This window comes from Mobula birostris, chromosome 14 (genome assembly GCF_030028105.1).
Source record: "Mobula birostris isolate sMobBir1 chromosome 14, sMobBir1.hap1, whole genome shotgun sequence".
Lineage (NCBI taxonomy): Eukaryota > Metazoa > Chordata > Chondrichthyes > Myliobatiformes > Myliobatidae > Mobula > Mobula birostris.
This window is the reverse complement of record NC_092383.1, coordinates 77,983,404-78,004,743: the sequence shown is the minus strand read 5'-3', so window position 1 is coordinate 78,004,743 and position 21,340 is coordinate 77,983,404. Positions and strand designations below refer to the sequence as shown.

At 42.8% G+C, this 21,340-nt stretch overlaps 1 protein-coding gene across 2 annotated transcripts in view; it reads right to left on the bottom strand.

The window, feature by feature from the left end:
• LOC140209998 (protein phosphatase 1H-like) overlaps window positions 1–20,861 on the bottom strand; it is a 52,924-nt gene extending 32,063 nt beyond the window's left edge. The window contains exons 1-2 of one of the 2 annotated variants that reach the window (XM_072278717.1): window positions 20,550–20,861; window positions 1,330–1,453 (exon numbers count right to left, since the gene is read on the bottom strand). In XM_072278717.1, coding sequence (XP_072134818.1) covers window positions 1,330–1,453; window positions 20,550–20,860 — 435 coding nt within the window. In that variant the 5' untranslated portion in view covers window position 20,861. Of the gene's footprint in view, window positions 1–1,329; window positions 1,454–16,181; window positions 16,358–20,549 lie in introns of those variants that run through there. The other variant, XM_072278718.1, reaches the window with a different exon arrangement.
• Between the last annotated feature and the right edge of the window lie 479 nt (window positions 20,862–21,340).

Here is a 21,340-nt window from a genome sequence, read left to right as displayed (position 1 = left end):
CAGAGATCTGATCCCTGGCATTGTCTGTTTCTCTTCTGTCGTCTATATTATTGTATTGTGATCACTGGGGTTCTCTGTATGACTGGGTATTAGGGGGAACTTCGCGAAATAAACTATTCAGCCTCGAATGGAGGTCCCAGAGAATCAAATTGTTTGTAAGGTAGGAATATAAGATACAATGGATAAGACAAAAATGACTTTTAAATCAGCAACATCTACCACTGAGAGGCACAAGGACTGCAAGCACTTGGGAAAAGCATCATCTGTAAGTTAAATACCTTCCTGATTTGGAAAGATGTCTGGTCTGTCTATTATACAGTCTGAGTTCCCAATCTCACTGCTGTTGGATTAGGGTTTGAATTTTTAATTTTCTTCATATTTGCTGATATGTAAGTATAATCACTGTTTGTAAATATTCAGTGGAGTTTTAGTAATTTGTGGTATAGCTGGTTCTGTGGCTTTTTATAGTTTTTTTGTCTGGAGTTGGTGTCACACGAGCGTAAGTCAAACTGTCTCAGAGGTGGTTCTCATCAAAATAATTTCTCTCATCTATAATGAGCTATTTTTCAGTATAAAGGCAAACATGATGCAAGATTTTTTCGCCTTTGTTCAGTTTTTTCTTTGTTCTTTTGCACTTCTTGCAGAACGAGTTGGTTACTGTTATTTCCTTGTGATGAACATCAAATAAAATGGCTGTAACCACAAGACTTATGCTTCATTCTTGACTTCCGAAGGACCTTCTGGACAGCAGCTTCTCCAGGTCCAACAGTGCCAAACAACAGGGTGATTCACCAGGACAGAGGCAGAACAAGGCGGCAGCTGACCGCCAGCTCAAAGGACGGGAAATATAACTTGGCTTTACCAGCAACATCCACATCATGGGATTAATTAAACTGAAGCGGACAACCGGTTCAGGGTCAAGGAGCTAAACTGGTTGGAGGCAAATCAAAAGACCCAATGACAATTGAAATGTCTTGATTTGCTGGAATAAGTAATAGATTCAGTTGAGATTATTTATTTATTTATTTATTGAGATACAGCACCGACTGGGCCCCTTCTAGCTCTTTGAGCCACGGTGCCCAGCAACCCCCTCCCCCCAATTTAATCAGGGGACAATTTACAATGACCAATTAACCTACCTACATCTTTGGACTGTGGGAGGAAACTGGAGCACCCGGAGGAAACCCACGTGGTCACGGGGAGAACATACAGACTCCTTACAGGCAGCAGTGGGAAATGATTTAGGGATTTGTTGGAGAAATGGAATGAAAAGTAGGGGACTGAAGAATCAGACTGGATGGTATAGCACCATTCAACACCATCATTTACCTTGTCACCATCTTCATTGATCGCCTTGGCTCCTGTGCGGTTCTTTGGATTCCTACTCTCCACAACTACTACTTCACGGGTAGCTTGATCTTCATTGAGGGGACTTTTTCCTGCGTTAATCACCCTGTAGAACAGAACAATACAGGAGCCGTTACCGTGGCCATAAGACATAGGGCAGAATTAGGTTATTCGGCCCATGGAGTCTGTTATCTATTATCACTGATTTATTATTCCTCTCAATCCCATTCTCCTTCCCGCTCCCCGTAACCTTTATTGCCCTTACTAATCAAGAGCCTATCAAATTCCTTTTTAATTATACCCAACAAACTGGCTTCCACAGCCTTCTGTGGCAATGAATTCCAGATTGATAACCCTCTGGCTAAAGAAATTCCTCATCTCTGTTCTAAAGGGACATTGCCCTATTCTGAGGCAGTGCCCTCTGGTCTTGGACTCCCTCACTACAGCAAACATCCTTTCCATATCCATTTTTTCTGGGGTTTTCAATATACAATAATTTTCAGTGAGATCCCCCCTCATTCTTCCAAACTCCAGCGAGTACAGTACAGGCCCAGAGCCATCAAAGCTCTTCATACATTGACCCTTTCATTCCCGAGATAATTCTTGTGAACTTCCTGTAGGCCCTCTGGTGGTTGTGGCATTCAGTTCACAGTGACTGAGTAGTCCCTGTAGAAGAGAATATATACAAAACCGCTGGTAGATTTGACAAACAGATTAGCCTGAAGCAATTTAATGACAAAACGGGTTTGAGAGCCTAATTTCTGATGGAGCAAACTTTACCCTTCATCTGAGCCATTATTCCCAGCAAAGAAATGGGAATGATTACAATAGCCAATTGGCTGCCATGTTTCCTACTTTATAACAGTGGTCATACTTCAAAAGTTTATTTTATTGGATATGAGATGTACTATGACATTCTATAAATGCAAGTTATTTCTATCTCAATGAAATGTTAATTAATTGCTTTTCTTAAAAACAGATGGGCTTTCATAAACTTTAGCAGTTGATGTTTTTAATCTTATCGACAATGTTGCATGAGCAAACATGTCTTGTAGATAAGTTTATTCATACTGGTATCTAAAGGAAGAGCTTGCTCACGCATATCCTGGTCAAAATTAGAAAAGGGCTGCTTGAGCTCAAGTCAGTCACTTGTGCTGCAGTTCTGAACTTCAGACACTGTAAAGTTTTAATCCACCAGCCATTTAAAAGGATGCATTTATTATGATATACTTATTCAGTGATTGAAAGTCACTACTGAATGTGCTTCCATCTTTCAGGCAGAACTAGACCAGATCTGAACATCTCTTTGCACAGAATATGCGCCCCATTTCCAGCTCCAGTGCTTTTGCCAATTTCTTTAAGTCTGGCATGAGGTCACTGATTTGTTTGGCAGTGGGAACACCTTTTCCATTCTATTCTATCAAAGGTTGGCATCTCTCAGTGCAGCACTGGTGGACCGGTCTAGATTTTGTGCTTAGGTCCTAGGCAGGGACTCTAAAGCAAAGAGAGCTGCAGAAAGCAAAGAAAAAAAGGAAAGAATGAAAACCAAAGAACAAGAGGGTAGAAGGTGGAAATTGAAAAGAAAGAAACATACCCACAGACAATACCCAAGTACATCAAAAGGAAATTTGCAAAGGAAATGTTTGTGACCTTCAGGCTTTCTGGCTCTTCTCTGCTTCTGCAGGAAGTCTTGTCACCCAACATTAGTGTGGTTAGAGTTCAGTACTCAGGCCTCACGCTTACTGGAGGGTTTGCTATCAATGTCAAGTGGAAGCCCCTATCTTTAAAAGTAAAACACAGAAGAGGAAACTAATCATTATTAGTTACTGTCAATAAATTTTCTTTCCTCACCGTTAACAGGTTTCACGCAGCAAAGGAAGGAACAGAATAACAGGGACAGAATGTTGCGTCCTGCCTTTGGTACTAGAAAACAACAAGGGTGGCACCATGAAGCAAGGGGAAGGAGGCCAGCTTGACGCCATCATTTCTTCCCCGTCCCACCACCCCATCTTCATGCTGTTTTGTATTCAATAAAGGAAATCAGGTTTGAAGGATTTATGGCAAGCTGCCAGTATCAGCAAGTTATAAGAAAGCATCCTGACATCATTTCACTAGCTTCAGCTCATAAACAACTAAAAATAAAAGTGCTAGAAATATTCAGTAGACAGATAGCTAGATAGATTTGTTATTGATCCCAAAGTGTCATAGTAGCATAACAAGTGCACAGATAATTACAAATGTTAGAAGAGAAGTAAGAAAGAATAAAACAAATAAGTTGCCTCAAACAGTCTAACAGGAGGGGTCATCACTTCCCTGGCTATAGGTTGACTCATTATAGAGCCTAAGGGCTGAGGGTAAGAATGACCTCATATAGCGCTCTTTGGAGCAACAAAGTTGTCTTAGTCTATTACTAAAAATGCTCCTCTGTTCAGCTAAGGTGGCTTGCAGAGGGTGAGAGACATTGCCCAGATTTGACAGGATTTTCCGTAGGGTCCTTTGTTCTACATCAGGCGTAACTTGCAAAGAGAGAAATGCATTGTTGATACTTTATGTCACTGATCACCCTATTGCAATCCCACCAAAAAACATACGTTTCATCTCTCGGTTAGGATGAAGACTCAGAGATCTGAAATGTTTACTGTTTCTCTCTCCTCATTAGCTGCTTGACCATTCCATATTCCCAGGACATGCTGGTTATTTGGATTTTCAGTATTTGCAATATTTTGCTTTGGTAGTTTAAAACTAATTTTAAAAACTTCAGAAGAAAAGTTTATAGTCTGTCCCATTTTGCTTCTGTCAAATTTTACATCCTGTACAAACCACAACAGCCCACAGGTTCTAGAATATGGAACAAAAAAAAATTGCTGGAGGGACTCAGCAGCTCAAGCAGCGTCTGTGGAGGGAAGTGCACTGTTAATGTTTTGGGTCAAGACCCTTCATCAGGACTATTTCATCTAATCAAAATATTGTATGCTTTGGGTATGCATGGTCTTACCAGCCAGTCTGTGTTTTTTTGCTTATTGTTCCATCTCTCTGTCTCTATTTCAGTTTGGTTTTTACCTTTTTTGATGCATCCCTGATATTGGAAAGGTTGTTTTTTTTTAAACCTTGTGCTGTTTTTATCATAACCCACAATTAATGCTATTTTAAACATGCATGATATTGCAAGTTATTCTACAGAAGCACAGGAAGTGGAAAGTTAACACTGTGGGTTTAGATACTAGGTAAAAAGATTGCATTTAAAGTTGAATCATAGGAGCTAGGAGTATGAAATCCTGAGACAAAAGCATCAATGATGGATGGAATAATCACCAAGGGAACAAGAGATCACAGTTGTATATAGTGTCCCCTAGAGTTAGGTTTCCCTATGAAAAGAAAGGGTTTCTTTTAGCAACACTATTGAATCACATTATATCACTCCTTGAGCATCTAAACATAGTAGGATAGAAAACCAGGACACACCTTTGGGCACCTCCAGAGGCATTGATCCACAAATGGAATAGGACTCATTGCAGGAGATTATCTGTCTAAATGTGGACGGATTGGGCTGGAAGCAGGCAAAGATTCCTCACCAGGACATGAGCTGGTGGCGGAATCATGTCATTGGTGGTTCAAGAATGATGAAGTGGTTCACTCGTCATGATCACATAAAGAGTCTACATAAAGTTTAGAAGAATGGTTGCAGGGGGGAACTCATTGACACTTATCGAATATTGGAAGGCCTAGATAGCGTGGACAATGAGAAGATGATTCATTGTAATGGGGAAGTCTAGGACTGGAGGGCCCAGTTGGAGAATAGAAGGACATTCCTTTAGAACAGATAGGAGAAATTTCTTTAGAAAGAGGGTAGTGATTCAATGGAATTCATTGCCACAGAGAGCTGAGAAGATCAAATCAGTAATTATAATTAAAGTGGAGTTTGATAGGTACTCAATTAGTAAGGGAATCAAAGGCTATGAAGAGAAGACAGCAGAATGGGGTTGAGAGGGATAATAAATCAGCCACGATGCAATGGCAGAGCAGACCCAATGTGCCCAATAGCCTAATACTGCTCCTATGTCTTAGGCGTTTAATTATGGCTCTTTCAGAGTTAAAACTTGACAGGTGGATTTTAAAAATTGAGTTGCACGAAGCATGGGATGCATTTGGGAGGAGCTGGCATATTCAAGGACACTGGAGGAGAGGAAGTTTGGGCAACAAGAGGTTAAGCTTCAACACACGGGAATTGAGGCTTGCTGACTGAAAATGACATTTGTGGTGATGCACGTGTTGGGAAATCGTAAATTGCAGCAGTCCTCTCTTCCTTCAGGCTTGCACTCTGCTCGTAATTTACCGGCTTCATTAAATGCTTTACTCTGAGCGACCTGATTAGTGCTTACAGGTTTCACCACAACTTTTCACCTTGCCCTGTGAACACTAACCATGCCCTGGGCCAGACCAGTGTCCCTAAAAAGTGCATGCCAGACAGCATTACAGAGACAGAGTGCAGGGAAGTCACATACCCACTTGTAACAGACCATTTCAATCTGCACCAACTCACATCAACACCACAGCTGAATGATTTTAAAAATAGTACGAATCTGGCTGGGAGTTCGTGCAAAATACAGTGGCTCTATGCAAAACCATTGGTATTTATCACAGAAGCCTGAGGCTAGTTGTTTGTTCTGCATTGGGAGTTTCTTGACAGCACTGCAACTTTGGCTTCACAGAGACTAGAATTAGGGCACACATTTGACGCCATTCCACCACACAATCTACTTACCGAACCTCTTAGGCACAGAAAACCCATTTAATGCAATTGAGGGAAAATAGCTGTGATAGAGTTGGGCAAAAGTTGAAACTTTTGAATAGATTGATTTGAATATTTGTTTAATTTAGTTTAGGTTTTCAATTTTTTAAAAAATAGTTGATTGATTAACATCATGGTTTACACCAGCACAGAAACAGGCCATTCAGCCCATTGAGTCCATGCTGGCATGGCCTTTTCCCTAGTCCCACTTACTTGTACCCAGACACAGACTTTTTCTCCCCCCAAAACTTTTGTGTGGTTCTAAATTCAGAAGCATTAAAAGCACTCGACAGGCTTGACAGCTGCAAAAACGAGTAGAACTCATTAGCCAGCTGTCAAAGTGCTTTTGACAGGAGCTCGTGGATGGGGGTCATTCAGCTTCACCCACACGCTACCCTTGCCTGTATTTCTACTTGCTGGAAACAAGAAGTCCAGAGTTATAGAGCAATACAGCACAGAAACAGGCCCTTTGATTTATCTGGCCTTTGGCGAACCACAGCAACCCATACCCTTCCCATACATGCACTTATCCAAACTTCTCTTAAATGTTGAAATCAAACCACTTCCGCTGGCAGTGCACTCCAAATTCTCACCGCCCTCTGAATGAAGAATTTCCCTTTCATGTTCCCTTTAAGCATTTCACCTTTCACACTTAACACATGACCTCCAGTTCTAGTCTCACCCACTCTCAATAGAAGAAGCTTGCATTTACCCCATCTACAACCCTCATAATTTTGTATACCTCTATCAAATCACCCCTCATTTCCTACACTCTAGGAAGTAGAGTCCTAACCCAGTCAACCTTTCCCTATAACTCAGGTCCTCGGGCCCTGGCACCATCCCTGCAAATTTTTTTTTGGCACTTTTTTCAATTCTGCTGCATTTCATTTACCAGTATTTCTGGGAGCTTGTTTAACACAAAACTGACTTCTGCTTTACAAGGGGGCCCATAATTCAGAAAAATAGTCCACTGACAGCAGTGCACTATAGGTCTTCCTGAAGTTTTGATGAGCTGGGAAGAAATACTGTGGTATATTGGAAATAGCCAGCACCAACAACAAAGGGTCAGTGTAAATCAAACTTGATTTAATTGACTTTTCCATGAATGAATAGGAAGTGAAGCGTGCTTTCACACTGGAAACTGAAACAGAAAAATAAGAATTGGAAAATGGAGAAGTTTTTGGTTCTCAGTTCAGTATTTTTACTTTATCTGGATATTACACATCAGCAAATAAATTATTCATCAGTTTTGCTTAAGGTACCCGGCCACTATGAATTATCACTTGTGTGTAGGTGAATGGTAGAATCCAGAGGGAGTTAATGAAAATGTAGAGGAAATAAAACGTAGGATTTATAGCAGGTTAGTGTAATTGAGTGGTAATGGTCAGCATTGATCCGGTGGGCTAATGGCCTGTTTCTGTGCTGTTTCGTTCCATGACCGTGCAATTTTATGGAGAAAACAATGAGCTTAGGATTCTAGACAGGTAAAGATATAATACTGACCATTAAAGCTACCTTTTGAATTTAAAGCAACACATACAAAATGATGGAGGAACTCAGCAGGTCGGGCAGCATCTATGGAAATGAATAAACAGTTGATGTTTCAGTTGATGTTTCCCCATCAGGACCGGAAAGGAAGAGGGACGATGCCAGAATAAAAAGGTGGTGGTGGTGGGGGGGGGAGAGGAAGGAGGACAACTGAAGCCAAGTGGGTGGGAAAGGTCAAGAGCTGGAGAGGAAGGAATCTGACAGGAGAAGAGAATAGACCGAAGGAGAAAGGGAAGGAGGAGGGGACCTGGGGTAAGTGAGAGGCAGGTGAGATGAGGAAAAAGGCCAGGGTGGGGAATAGAGGAGGAGGAGAGGGGGAGGGAATTTTTTTAACTGGAAGGAGAAATCGATATTCATGCTGTCAGGTTGGAGGCAACCCAAACAGGATACAAGGTATCACTCACAACACGCTGGAGGAACTCAGCAGGTCGGGCAGCATCCGTGGAAAAGATCGGTTGACGTTTCGGGCCGGAACCCTTCATCAGGACTGTAGAGGGAAGGGGCAGAGGTCCTATAAAGAAGGTGGGGGGAGGGTGGGAAGGAGAAGGCTGGTAGGCTCCAGGTGAAAAACCAGTAAGGGGAAAGATAAAAGGGTGGGGGAGGGGAAGCTGGGAGGTGATAGGCAGGAAGGGTTAAGAAGGAATAGGGGAAAACACAATGGGTAGTAGAAGGAGGCGGAACCATGAGGGAGGTAACAGGCAGCTGGGGGAGGGGGCAGAGTGACATAGGGATAGGGGAAGGGAGGGGAGGGAAGGATCCTCTGCCTTGAGAGTGGCATGCTCTCAGATTATCCAGTTACTGTTTGTACCCCTAAACTTTCAGCTCATTCTGCCGAGATAAGCCCCGCAGCAGCCAAGGCATAGAAATGGAAGACAAATCTAAGACTGGGTTATGCAGATTAGTGGTGATTGATTTCATTCTCAAGTATGTTTTTTAAAGTTGGAACTGAACATCTGCACTAAAGGATTTCCAAACTCAAATCCACCCCACCACATATCTACGATGAAGTTTGCCATGCCCATCAATGTGCCAGCCCAAACTTTGGTCAGTTCAGAAAACAGGCATTTGAAGACCAAAACCTCAGACTTGGAACAAAGTTCGTGTGTTGTGGAAAGTCTGCCCTCCGAGACCCTTCAGCAGCACGCGTTACTCTGGATTTCCAGCATCTGCAAAATCATCTCGCATTTATAATCTTCTACTCTTTTCCAAACCTTGTAATCAGAGGACCTTGCTAGGTGGACAGGAGAAATGGTCCAAGGATGTGCTCAAGGTTTCCTTGAAGAATTGCAACTTTCCCATTGACTCCTGGTAACTCTGGTCTATGACCTTCAAGGTGCAGAAGCAACATTTCAGAAGGCACTTAGAACCTCAAGGCCATTCTTAGGTCCATTGTAAGCAATGGAATGAGAACCCCATCTAACAAGCTACCAATTTGCCTTGCCCCATCTGTGGAATAGCCCATATTGGTCTTATTAGCTCTCTCAGAACTACTAAAACCAGACTGGAGCTAAGTCATCCTTAATGCCCAGGGACTGCCTAAGAAAAAGAAACAGTTTCAGCAAGCGATAATAAGATCCCAAGCTTCCTGGTCATCTGTTCCTAAACAGAGTTGAAGCATCTGATTATTAGCTGGGACTGGCATCTGCGTTATTTAAGTTTAAATGTGGCTGAGAAGAAGGGGAAAAAGAGCGAGGTAAAAAGAGAGAAATGAAGGAGGAGAGTGAGATAAAAAAAGAAGGAAAATAAATAAAGATTGAGAGAGAAAGAAATGTGGAGATAGAAGTAAAGAGAAAGTGGGTTAAGAGAGAGAGGATTACATCAGGGTTTTCTGCAATGATTACTAACACCCTTTGACAAGGAAAGACTAATATCCATGGACACATTGCTCTTCAGCTCCAGGAGACAAGAAATGAAACGTAAGTGAAGGCAATACTTCCATCTCAGGAAACTCCGAGAGTCGCAATCCAATGATTCTCTGCATTAAACGTGATCTATCAACTAAAAACACAGGTAGCTTAATAGGTTAACTGAATGTTGACCTGCCTTCACCTTGTGCTGTGCTTTCTGTACACAGAGCAAACCAGCCCTGCAGGTAATCACTGTGCCCCAGATAAAAAAGGTTTTCAGTTGCACATGTAGCAACTGTTTAGATAATGACACTTTAAAAATAGTGCTGAGTTTTCTTTTATCCTTAACTATAGCTTACATTCAACCAAAATTGACAGGGGTCTCAACCACATCGGTTCTATTTCCAGCACCTTTGCTTTCACCTCTCTCCTCCAACCCAGAGCAAGGAAGGGGCCCCCTTTAACCTTGCCTTCCACACTTTCAGAAGAACACACTATTTGTATTTCTGATTATTTCTGACTAGTTTTCTTTTTTCTTCTTACTTTTTAAACTTACGTTATTTGTTGTTTTTTTTCATGGTAACACGTTGAAGCTGCACCCTCTCTAACATGCTGGTGGAGAGAGTTTTACTTGGGTTTTTAGCGCTGGAAATAGTTACATTTGGACACGTCTCATTAGCGAGGCAGCAGTATGGTCATACTGTTAATTCCAGGGACCAGCTGATTGCGCTTATGCTGGCCGGTTTAGCGAACAGAGCGGTGGACACCCCGGCTGAAATCTGGAGGAAAACACACAGAGGACGCAGAGGGGGATCAAAAAGGCGAGGAAAGAGGACCGTGTCGAGACAACAGAGACTTATGGAGAAGAGGAGTTATAAGCCGTGTCTTCCCTCTCTCATTATGGGCAATGTGAGATCGCTGGGTAATAAAATGGACGAGTTGACAGCACTAACCAGGAGTCAGAGAACATTTCGGGAGAGCAGTGATATGTGTTTTAATGAAACGTGGCTGCACGAGGACATACCCGACCAAAATGTTTCCATGGAGGGCTTCCAGACCGTTTGGGCTGACCAGAAGTGCACTGAGAGAGGTAAGCATAAAAGAGGAGGGCTTGCTGTTCTGGTTAACAATGGATGGTGCAATCCTGGTCATATTACGATCAAGGAACGTGTTTGTAGCCTGGATATTGAACCTTTTGCTGTTGGACTCCGGCCATATTCCATCAAGATGCAATACTGGGCGTCATGGGAGGTTGTTCCTGCCTGTGGCCATCGAACTTTGCAGCTCCTCCCGTGGAGGGTCAGACACCCTGAGCCAATAAGCTGGTCCTAGACTTACTTCCATCTGGCATAATTTGCATTTTGTTGTTTGATTGTTTGTGGTTTTTGTATTGCTATATTTATGCTCTATTCTTGGTTGGTGCAGCTGTAACAAAACCCAATTTCCCTCGGGATCAATAAAGTATGTCTATCTATCTATCATTCTATCTATCTATCTATTTTGCTGGGTCTGTGTGTCCCAGAAATAGGTACACAAAGAAATCCAGTTCCCTTCAAACACCAACACCTTTCAATCTCTCAAAATTTAAAAAGTACTCTGTCTTTATACTTTATCTACAAAAATGGATGACCTCATATTTTCCCACAATATATTCACTGGCTATTTTCTCACCCATTTACTTAGCCTATCTATATCTGCCAGAGGACTCCCTGCATTATATTCATAACCCTCATTGCCAAACTTTGAAGAGTCAGCAGACTTGGATAGATAGCTCGACACTTTCTAGTCCGGTGCCCTTGGGATCCAGCTTTTGTTAGACCACAGAAAATGCCAGAAATTGCCCCCATTCATTTTCCCCTGAACAGGAGAACAGTCCACATTTATGTACTGGACACTCCATCAGCTTCATGAGGGCTCCATCTTTGAAAACGGCTGGTAACCTAAAGTTTCATTAAGTCAAAAATACTAAACACGAGAGATTCTGCAGACCCTGGAAATCCGGACTAATACACACAAAATGGTAAAGGAACTCAGCAGATCAGTCAGAAGCACTATTGGCTTAGCTAGCAAAAGTTACACTGACAGATTAATTAAGTACACGTCTGCACTACATATCAAACACATGCCAGATCATAGAGTGCTGAACCAGAGATTCAAGCTGTACAACACTTGATCCTCTAAACCACAGCATTGATATTGATTGTAAGAATTTACAGTTTCATGCACATCCCCCATTTCCTTCATCAACCATCAGTGGTTGTGACGTTAACAGTTTAGATCCTGATCTCTGTACTTCCTTTGCCAACCTGTACCACCTCTATAGACATTTCCTCGATGATGCTTCTTAAACACCAACTGTGTGATCCACCTTCAAGTGCCTATCATCTTCTAGCATGACTCTGTGGGAAATCTTCCATCTCCAGAAACTATTCTGCTTTGAGAGCAGCACAAATGTACAAGATGAACTCTCAAGTCCTTCAGGATAGTTAAGCTAATTTAGAATTGGAAGTTATCCAAATGATTTTGTAAGGCGAGCAAGTAAAAAATAGCTGTTATGATGCACATTACCACCACTAAATATGTCTGAGACATGGCGTGGCCGAAGTGTTTTCGTACTGTCATCGCTGCCACACCTGAAGGGCAGCAGACACAACGGGGAGAACGCGATGGGGGAAAGCAAGAGGCGCTATCACGTTGGTAACAACTTCAATACTATTCAAATAGTGGGTCTGAGTTCGCAAGCCACTGCATGAATAGGCTTAGTTCAACCCCTCACGTGATTTGCCTCAGCATTTGCAGACGACTGTAGGCGTTCAGTCGTTAACTATGATCAGCACTTACCAAATCAATGAGTGTTAAGTGAGAAAGAGTGCACTCGTGTACATCATCGGCTGGGATAATGAATAATGGAGCAACTTTGAGTTGCTCTACGGTTTTCGTTTGTATCCTTTGGAAGTGATACAGAGTTATTGCTTTGGGTGAATGAAATTTCTTCTGAACTGGGGAAAATCTGAGATTAAACAAATTTTTTAATCAAGAAGAGAGCATTAGTCTATGAATGTATGTGATGTGATTTTATTTCCCCTCCCTGACAGCATCGCAGATTGCTCGTAAATCACAGTCAAAAATACAAAACTTGTGTCTTTGCACTGCAAACAACAAAGTTCTTGTCGTACAAGTCGGTGATAATAAGCCTGATTTTGAATCACATATGGTACCCAATATGCACCAAGCAGGTGACGTGCATTGCAGATGGGAACATTTTACATTGGCATTTGTGCAAACTGATGGAGCAACTGAGAACGGCAAGCACCAAGATCATAAGAAGAATGAGACAATTACAAGGACTGGAAGAACAAAGTGATCACAATGACTGTTACCGGAGCTTGTGAATACGATCCTGTCTCATTAACATTCTTCAGTTATATGAGCTTTATTCCCCATAGCTTGCTGCACTATCCTGAAATTGGCCACGACAGGGATGAGTGAAGTGGCTTCTTTACATGAAATCAAATCTATTGCAATAAAGTATTCATAACCTAATCAAACCCACAGTGTCCCTTGGGCTAACTTCAATTTTCGAACAGCAATTCTGTATTTCACTTGATTGCACTTCTCAGATATCTGAAGGTGATTCCCATTCAGCAGATTGACAGACAGTGAACATTTATATTGACAGTCATCATATCAGCCCCACATCCTTCAGCATCTCCTTTGCCTTGTTGTCAGATGACTTGTCTGACATTCTGACTTGGATGAGTTGCTATTTGATCTAGCAGAACAGCGAGAAGGACAAAGACGCTCCTCACCCCTGAAAAGCATCCCATCCAACACATAAACTTCAGTTCCCTGTCTGACCTGTGTCTGAGGCTGAACTTGATAGCCTGCATCTTTGATGTTATAGTGGTATCACGATTAATTATCACCACCTTGGAATTGTGTGCTTTCAAACCTGCACTAACCATTAATTTTTAGACTTGACTGCTCCAGTCCTTTCCTTATTGGCACCCTATTCCCCAACTTCCAAAAACTTATACAAAACAGCCTGCACCCCCTCTCACTCACCACTTACCCATTTCACTAATCATACTGTTCTTGCATTCCTCAGGGACTTAGACTTGTCTCATGCCTATGTTCGAATCCCTCTACACTCTTCCCTCTGACCCCATAATCTTTTCCATCCCTGAAGCCCCATTTAAATTCAGCCTTCTACTGGTAAATCCTCCACCCCTGACTGTAGCCATGTGGTAGGCCTTTTAGCCAACAAGAGCCCAACTTTGTCCCTAAATAGATGACTCCCTGCATCCCCCCACAGCCCTTGCTCTGACCGAGATTTTGTTAACATCCACCCAATCAATCACTCTCCGTAATGGCTTCTTCAGCTCAGATTCCAACTTTTTAAAAATTGCCGCAAATGAACATTTTGAGGTAATCTTGGTTCCTATTTCCTTAAACAATGAGATTCCGCTCTTCCAACAAAATTCTAGTGTCCGGTCGTCATTTAAATACCTACTTTTCAATCCTGTCAGCTGTTAATAAAACATTTTGATTCTTGAAGTAAGCTATTGAAGATAATGTGAATGTGGAACAACAAGCACTCTGTGTAAGTGGCTTCGCAAACCTTCTACATGAGCCTCTAAAAAAGGATTTTCACTAAATCTCATATTTACTGAGAAACATTCTGGAACAGATCAAAAGGGCAGTTATAAAGCTTAAAGAAGAGATTCAATCAGCATTTTAAAAATACATTTCTAAATGAGGAATCTCGAAGTGATGAGACTGCAACTATTAAATCCCATAGGAAACTCAAGAGGAACAGAATAGCTATAATGTGAAATCTGTCAGAATATGGAAGTGACCAAAAAGGACATATACCAGAAGTGCTGTGTTCACAGAGCTCTCAGCATTGATAAGAGCCCCTCCCATCATCCCACAATCTCTTTGACCTCCTACCCCAAGCAGAAGGTACCGCAGTATAAGAACAAGGGCTGTCAGGCTGGGTAACAGCTTCTCCCCCCCCAGCTGTGAGAACTCTGAACACCCTGTCACCACCCCGTACACATTACTTATGACAGCGCCATCAGCATTATACTGTTGTATAATTAACTTTATGTCATATATGCAGTTTATGTCAACTTGTACATCTACATACTTATTTCAATTACCTGTTAATATTATCATGCTAATGTTACTTTATGTGCTGAATGGGATACATGTACTGTGTTTTGCATCCTAGTCCCAGAGGAACATTGCTTTGCTTTGCTGTATACATGTGTGTGGTTGAATAACAATTAACTTCAACTTGAAATTGAGCTGAGGTGAAAAGTTTTAAGGGAAAGTGACATGATTGAGTAAGGAATTCTAGGTTCTGTATATTGATGCAGATATTTGTTTAGGACAGGGGTACACGCACCCCTTGGTTAATGGTAAGGATCTAGGGCTTAAAAAAGGTTGAGAACTCTTGGTTTAGGAGGTGCTTCTGTGAAACATAACCAGTTGATCCAAAAGGCTGTCTGTGCACATTGTGCTTTCTATGTAAAAGGAAAAGTTCAGAAAATATCACAGCAAGGCCAAAAATAGGATGCCAGCTAAGAACTACTACTTCCATTCCTTTCCCAAGGGGACTTATCGTCCCCAAATTTGGGATAACCATAGAGTAAGGAAAATAAATCTTGAGCATTTCTTAAAAAGGTATGGTGACTATCTGTATGCCCAACGCTCTAAGCAGATCCTGAAAGGATAAACAGCATAAGCTTAATATCCTCTCTGAAAGGTAGCACTTCAGACAGTGTGCAGTCTCTCAGAAATGCACTGGACTGTTCAGCATGCATTATTCCCTCCAGCCTTTGAAGTGTTACTCAAACACATGATTTTCTGATTCTAACAAGAAGCATGTCTGCCAATGAACAGAAAACTACCTATCTATAAAGTAATAAATCCATTTATTATTGGGGGTGGGAGTGTAAAATAAAATTAGTGAAATCATTTGTTGTAATTCTTTGTTGGGCATTCTTTATCTAACAGCTGGGAAACAGAGCAGTGAATAGAGGTAATGTAGCAAATAGTTGTTCCATGTCATGTTGGAATCAACATTAAATACTTCCCACTGAAATTCAGCCTTCCTATCATTTGCGATGTCATCAAACTTTCTCAAAGTACTTATCAAATCAGATCTTTTCATCCATTGGATTCAAAAGGGCTTGGTACAAAGAGAGAATCTCTCATGAGGACTCTTTGAAGGATCTTATGAAGACACTCAATCCAATGAACCTGGCATTATGTCTCCTTAGTAATCAGTCACCCATTCATTTGGAATTCTTCCCGCAAACAACAGGCCATCAAAGATGATATTTCATAATCAATCACCCCATTACTCCCTGACTTATCCTATCTGTAGTTATGCTCTTTTGAACCTTGAATCTTTTGAACCAGGTCTTGAAACCATGGATACAAGTTTCTCGGAAATAATGATCTCATGTACTGGACTTGGCTCTGGATCAAAACACTGAAAAAAAAATGATTTAGTACCTTTCCTTCATCCGAACGTTGGTCTTTTGTGATAAAGGGGTAAGGAAAGATGTTTGATTCATGCTTTCCATTGCCACCTGCACTCCCCCCCCTCTCCTCCACCCACATCCTCACCCACTCACCACTCCACTGGCATGAGAACCACATTTCGCTGTCTGTGGGTGAAGCTTAGAATTACATATTGCTGTCGTATAGATTCTTGCTGCCCTGATGAAAGAGACGTATCCAGATTCTTGTGCTGCAATCCGCTATTGAATCCATGGCAGAACACACATTTGCACATGTAATAGTATGGAAGTCCAATTGGGTGGAGAGAATAAGCTCTTGATTTCTGGTTACTTGTTTTGCTGCCAAAGAAAATTCACTGAAAAGCAATCTATTTCCTGGTAGCTCATTGCAATTCACCAACATTGCCACATACCTAAGCTTTGGGAACCTCTGAGTCTGCAGTCAGGATTGCCTCTGAAGTATACATAGTGCAACCTCTAATGAAAAAGATACAAACCGGATAATCTCAATAATGGGAAGGGGTGGTAGAATGGGTTAAATCACAACGATAGATCGCATTGATTAGATTTGCAACCTCTTAATCATGGAAGGTTGGGGATTAATGAGATTAAATTGCTGATGATAATGGAAGGAATTGTTGATATTTTCTTTACTGGCAGATCCAGATTAAAGTATTGTGTAACTACAGGCAGTCATTCAATGGGGATTTATGGGAGGTTTTGCTCATGCCAAGTGAAATGGACATTGACCTCTCTCCCTTGAAACATTCCTACTTTGGGATTTTCTGCTCTCTAATTCTGCCCGGAGGCCCATCCCCAAAAGTCATTAGTCTACAATTCCCAGCTTTCCATCACCTGACCATTTGCCGCCCCTCTGTAATATTTAAATTTATACAGCTGTCCTGTTGAAAGTGTTCTTATCGGCAACATCATGGCCTGCTTATGGCAATTTCAATGTACAGGAACGTCAGAAGCCGCAGAGACTAGCGGACTCTGCCCAACACATCGCCTTCCCCATCGGTGGTATCTGCAGGAGGCGCCGCCACAGGAAGGTAATACCCAATATCAAAGATCCCCACCACCTGGGCAATGCCACCTTCTCACAGCTACCGTTGGGCAGCTGGTACAGAAGCCTGAAGACCCAACCCATCAGGCTTAAGAACAACTACTCCCCTTCGGCCATTTGGCTCTTGAACCAACTATCACTACAGTTTAGCAACACTGACACTATTTTGACCATTTGGTATTAAAATGTACTTGGTGTTTTTTGTTCTAATTGTGTTCTTTCTTGTATAATGGTAATTATGTTTACATTAATGTTTTTCTGTGCACACCACTTAAATATTGACATTTATTTCAAGGGGAATAGAATACAAAAGCAAGGAGATAATGCTGAGCCTTTATAAGACACTAGTCAGGCCACACTTAAGAGTATTGTCAACAGTTTTGGGCCCCATATCTCAGAAAAGATGTGCTGTCATTGGAGAGAGTCCAAAAGATGATTCCAGGAATGAAGGGGTTAACATATGAGGAGTGTTTGGCAGCTTTGGGCCAAATTTAGAAGAATTTGGGGGGGAGGGATCTCATTGAAACTTACTGAATGTTGAAAGGACTAGATAGGGTGGATGTGGAGAGGATGTCTCCTGTGGTGTGGGTATCCAGAACTAGAGGGCACAACCTTCAAATTGAGGGCCGACCCTTTAGAACAGATGTAAGGAGGAATTTTTTTAGCCAGAGATTAGTCATCTGTGGAATACTCTGCCACGGACTGTGGTGGAGGCCAAGTCCACGCGTATATTTAAAGTTGACCGTGTCCTGATCGGTCAGGGCATCAAAGGATAAGGCGAGAAGGCAGGTGTATGGGGTTGAGTGGGATCCGGGATCAGCCATGATGGAATGGCGGAGCAGACTCGATGGGCTGAACGGCCTAATTCTGCTCCTACATCTTATGATGCCATGTGCTCGTGATGTTGCTGAATATTGCACATATATATTGTATTTCGGCATATGGCAATAACCTCTACCATATCTCTGAGCTTGTGATGAAATTATCTGTATGCATAGCAGGCAAAATACAAATTTTCACTGTATCTAGGTGACAATAAAAGTTAGCAATTTAATGGCAGGACCCTTAACATGTATACAGTGAACAGCAGCATCCTTAACAACTTTGATGTACAGAGGGATCTCAGGGTCTAAGTCCATACCGCCCTGAAAGTGGCAACACCAGAAGGTAGATGGTAAAGTGGGTGTTTGACCGCGCTTGCCTGCATGGTTTGGGGCACTGAGTATAACAGTTGGGAAGTCGTGTTACAGTTACTCAATAGGTCACTTGGAATTTTGTGTACAGTAATGGGTGCCCTATTTCAAGAAGGATGTGGAGTCTTTGGAGAGAATATACAAGCAAGGAGGTAATTCTGAGACTATATGGCATTGGCCAGACCATGTTTGGAGTATTGTAAGCAGTTTTGGGCCCTTTTTGTAGAAAAGGATGTGCTGGCATTCGAGAGGGTCCAGGCGAGGTCCAAGAGAATGATCCCAGGAGTGTTTGGTCTGCATCTGTACTCACTGGAGTTTAGAAGAATGAGGAGGCATTTCACTGAACCCTATCATATATTAAGGCCTTCTCATGTGGCTTCGCCTCTAAGCCCGGCGGAACCGTTTCTACTGACAGGAGAAGGGGGCGAAGACGGGTCCTGGCGCCTTAAAACCAGTGCTTCGGGTAGATGGAGCTCGTCAGCCTGGGAAGGCAGTCCATCTAAGAGAGGGAAAACTCTGATTTCAAACCTCTGCTGCCTTGTGGCCATAACTCATGGGAAAGGCTTCGGACAAATCCGGAGCTGGAGTCCTTCAGGCAGTCCGACGTTGCCTTCAACCTTGTTCTGGCAACTCCTGCGATGACACTGGTGCAAAGCTGTATTGGCCCTTGCCCTTCCCTTGGACAACATCGGTGTCGTAGAGAGGAGAGACTGGCAGCATGGGCAACTGCCGGTCTTCCATACAACCTTGCCCAGGCCTGCGCCCTGGAGAGGACACTCCAGCGTCACCTCATTGCGACAGACTGAAGCGAGACTTTCCAGGCGCAGTTCCATGGTCTCGCGAGACTAATGTATGCCACCACTAGAAAGATAAGATGTGAAGAAGATGGTTCTAATAGTGGGAGAGTCTAGGACCAGAGGGCACAGCCTTGGAATATAAGGACATTCCTTTAGAACAGAGATGAGGAGAAATTCCTCTAGCCAGAGGCTGGTGAATCTGTGAAATTCAATCCCACAGCCAGCTGTGGAGGCCAAGTCATTGGGTACATTTAAAGCTGCGGTCGACAGATACTCATTTAGTAAGGATGTCAAAGGCTATGCAGAGAAGACAGCAGAATGGGGTTGAGAGGGATAATAAATCAACCATGATGGAATGGCGGAGCAGGCATGGTGGGATGAATGGCCTCATTCTGCCCCCATGTCTTATGGTCTTATTTCCTAGTGCAGAGGAGGTTTACCAGTATTCTGCTTGGATTAGAGGGTATGAGCTATTATGAAAGGTTAGGACAAACTTGGACTCTTTTTTTTTCTGGAACACAGGAGGCCGAAGGGAAATGAGAGAAATTTATACAATTATAAGGTGTATAGTTAGAGTAGATAGTCAAAATCTTTTTGATCCCAGAGTAGAAATGTCAAGTACTAGAGGTCAAAGCTTTAACGAGAGATGGGGACACGTTTAAAGGAGATTTACAGGGCATTTTTTTCAAATGGAAGTGGTAGGTGTGTAGATTATTGCCGTTTGAGAGATTATATTGTGTTTCTTGGATTCACTGTCAGGGTTGTAAATGTTGACATATATGTACTCTGATGATAAACATACTTTGAACTTTTAGACAGGGACGTGAAGGTGTAGGGAGTGGAGGGATGTGGATCATGTGCAGGCAGGTGGGTAGTTTAATTGGTCATTAGGTCCAGCACAGACACTACGGGCCTTTTCCTGAGCTGTTCTGTCTAAACGCAAGTCAGAATTGAAACCCAGTCACCGAAGCGGCGAGGCAGAACCTCTACTTGATGTAACTACTGTACTTCCCTTGTTTTGTTCAACGGTGGCTAAATTGTTTCTTAATTGTACGAAGGAGAAATTCATGTGCGAACAGGTGTCCGGGCCAGTATTTATCCCACGGCAAAGAGAGTGTCAGATCATGACCCTGTCGTTCAGAATGAATATTCGTGTCCAAACTGACTGTTGCGTTTCCTATATTGTTAACAACGGCCACCCTTCTAAAATAGTTACATGAAAAGTACTCGAGATTGTAAAGTACGCTACGTGAAATCAAACTATTTTCATTAGCAACTTTTTTTCCCCTTATTTTCACGCCTCCCTACTTCGTCCGTGAGAATTGTCTGAGTTGAGAGAGCAAGTTCAATACTCTCTACCTACTTATTCTAACGTTAAGAAGGATGCAGCTATCGAGACCCCTCCAGTGGGGGTGAATGTACTCACTCTGCGTATCCCGTGTCCCAGGGTAGCAACTTCTTCCTGCCTTGCCCAGGTACCAGGATAGGTCTACTAGTGTGATCCCCCGCCCGCTGCGCTTCCTCGGGGCTCAGGAACAGGAACGGCGGCCGTGAATACGGAAATCTGGTATGGCACCCCGCACTGCTACTGGGGTTCGAGCTGGAGCCGGTGCTAGGAGCGATACCGCTGACCAGCTGAGCGACCGTCGCTTTCATTCGGCTGATCATCCTAAATCCGTCCGCCCCGCGCTGCCAAGGTAGTGAACGCACCTCCCGCTCCACCCGATAGTCGCGCATAGGCGGGGGCAACGGAGCGCACGCCGGCGTCAGACCCGCCTCCCGGTAACAACACAGAGAGACCGGGACAAATGGGATTAGCGAAGTGTTAACACGGGGGAAGAGGGATGTGTTAGAAAATATGGCGATTAAAGCACGAGTGGACACATATTAGAACATAATGTAGCGAGGCGTCGGACACCGAGGTGTTTAAAATTATGAGGAGAAAGTTGGGTCTATTGAAGGTGGTGGATACAGCCCAGTCTATCGCAGACATAGTCCTCCCCACCATTGAGCGCAAGTACAAGCGGCGCTGCCACAAAGAAAGCAGCAAACATCACCAACGACTCCTACCAACCAGGCCATATGTTCCTTTCGCCACTACTACCATCGAGCAGCAAGTACATCCTGCATATCACCAGGGGCAGGAACAGTTACTACCCTCGATCAGGCTCCTGAACCAGAGCGGATACCTCATTCACCACAATTCTGAACCGACTT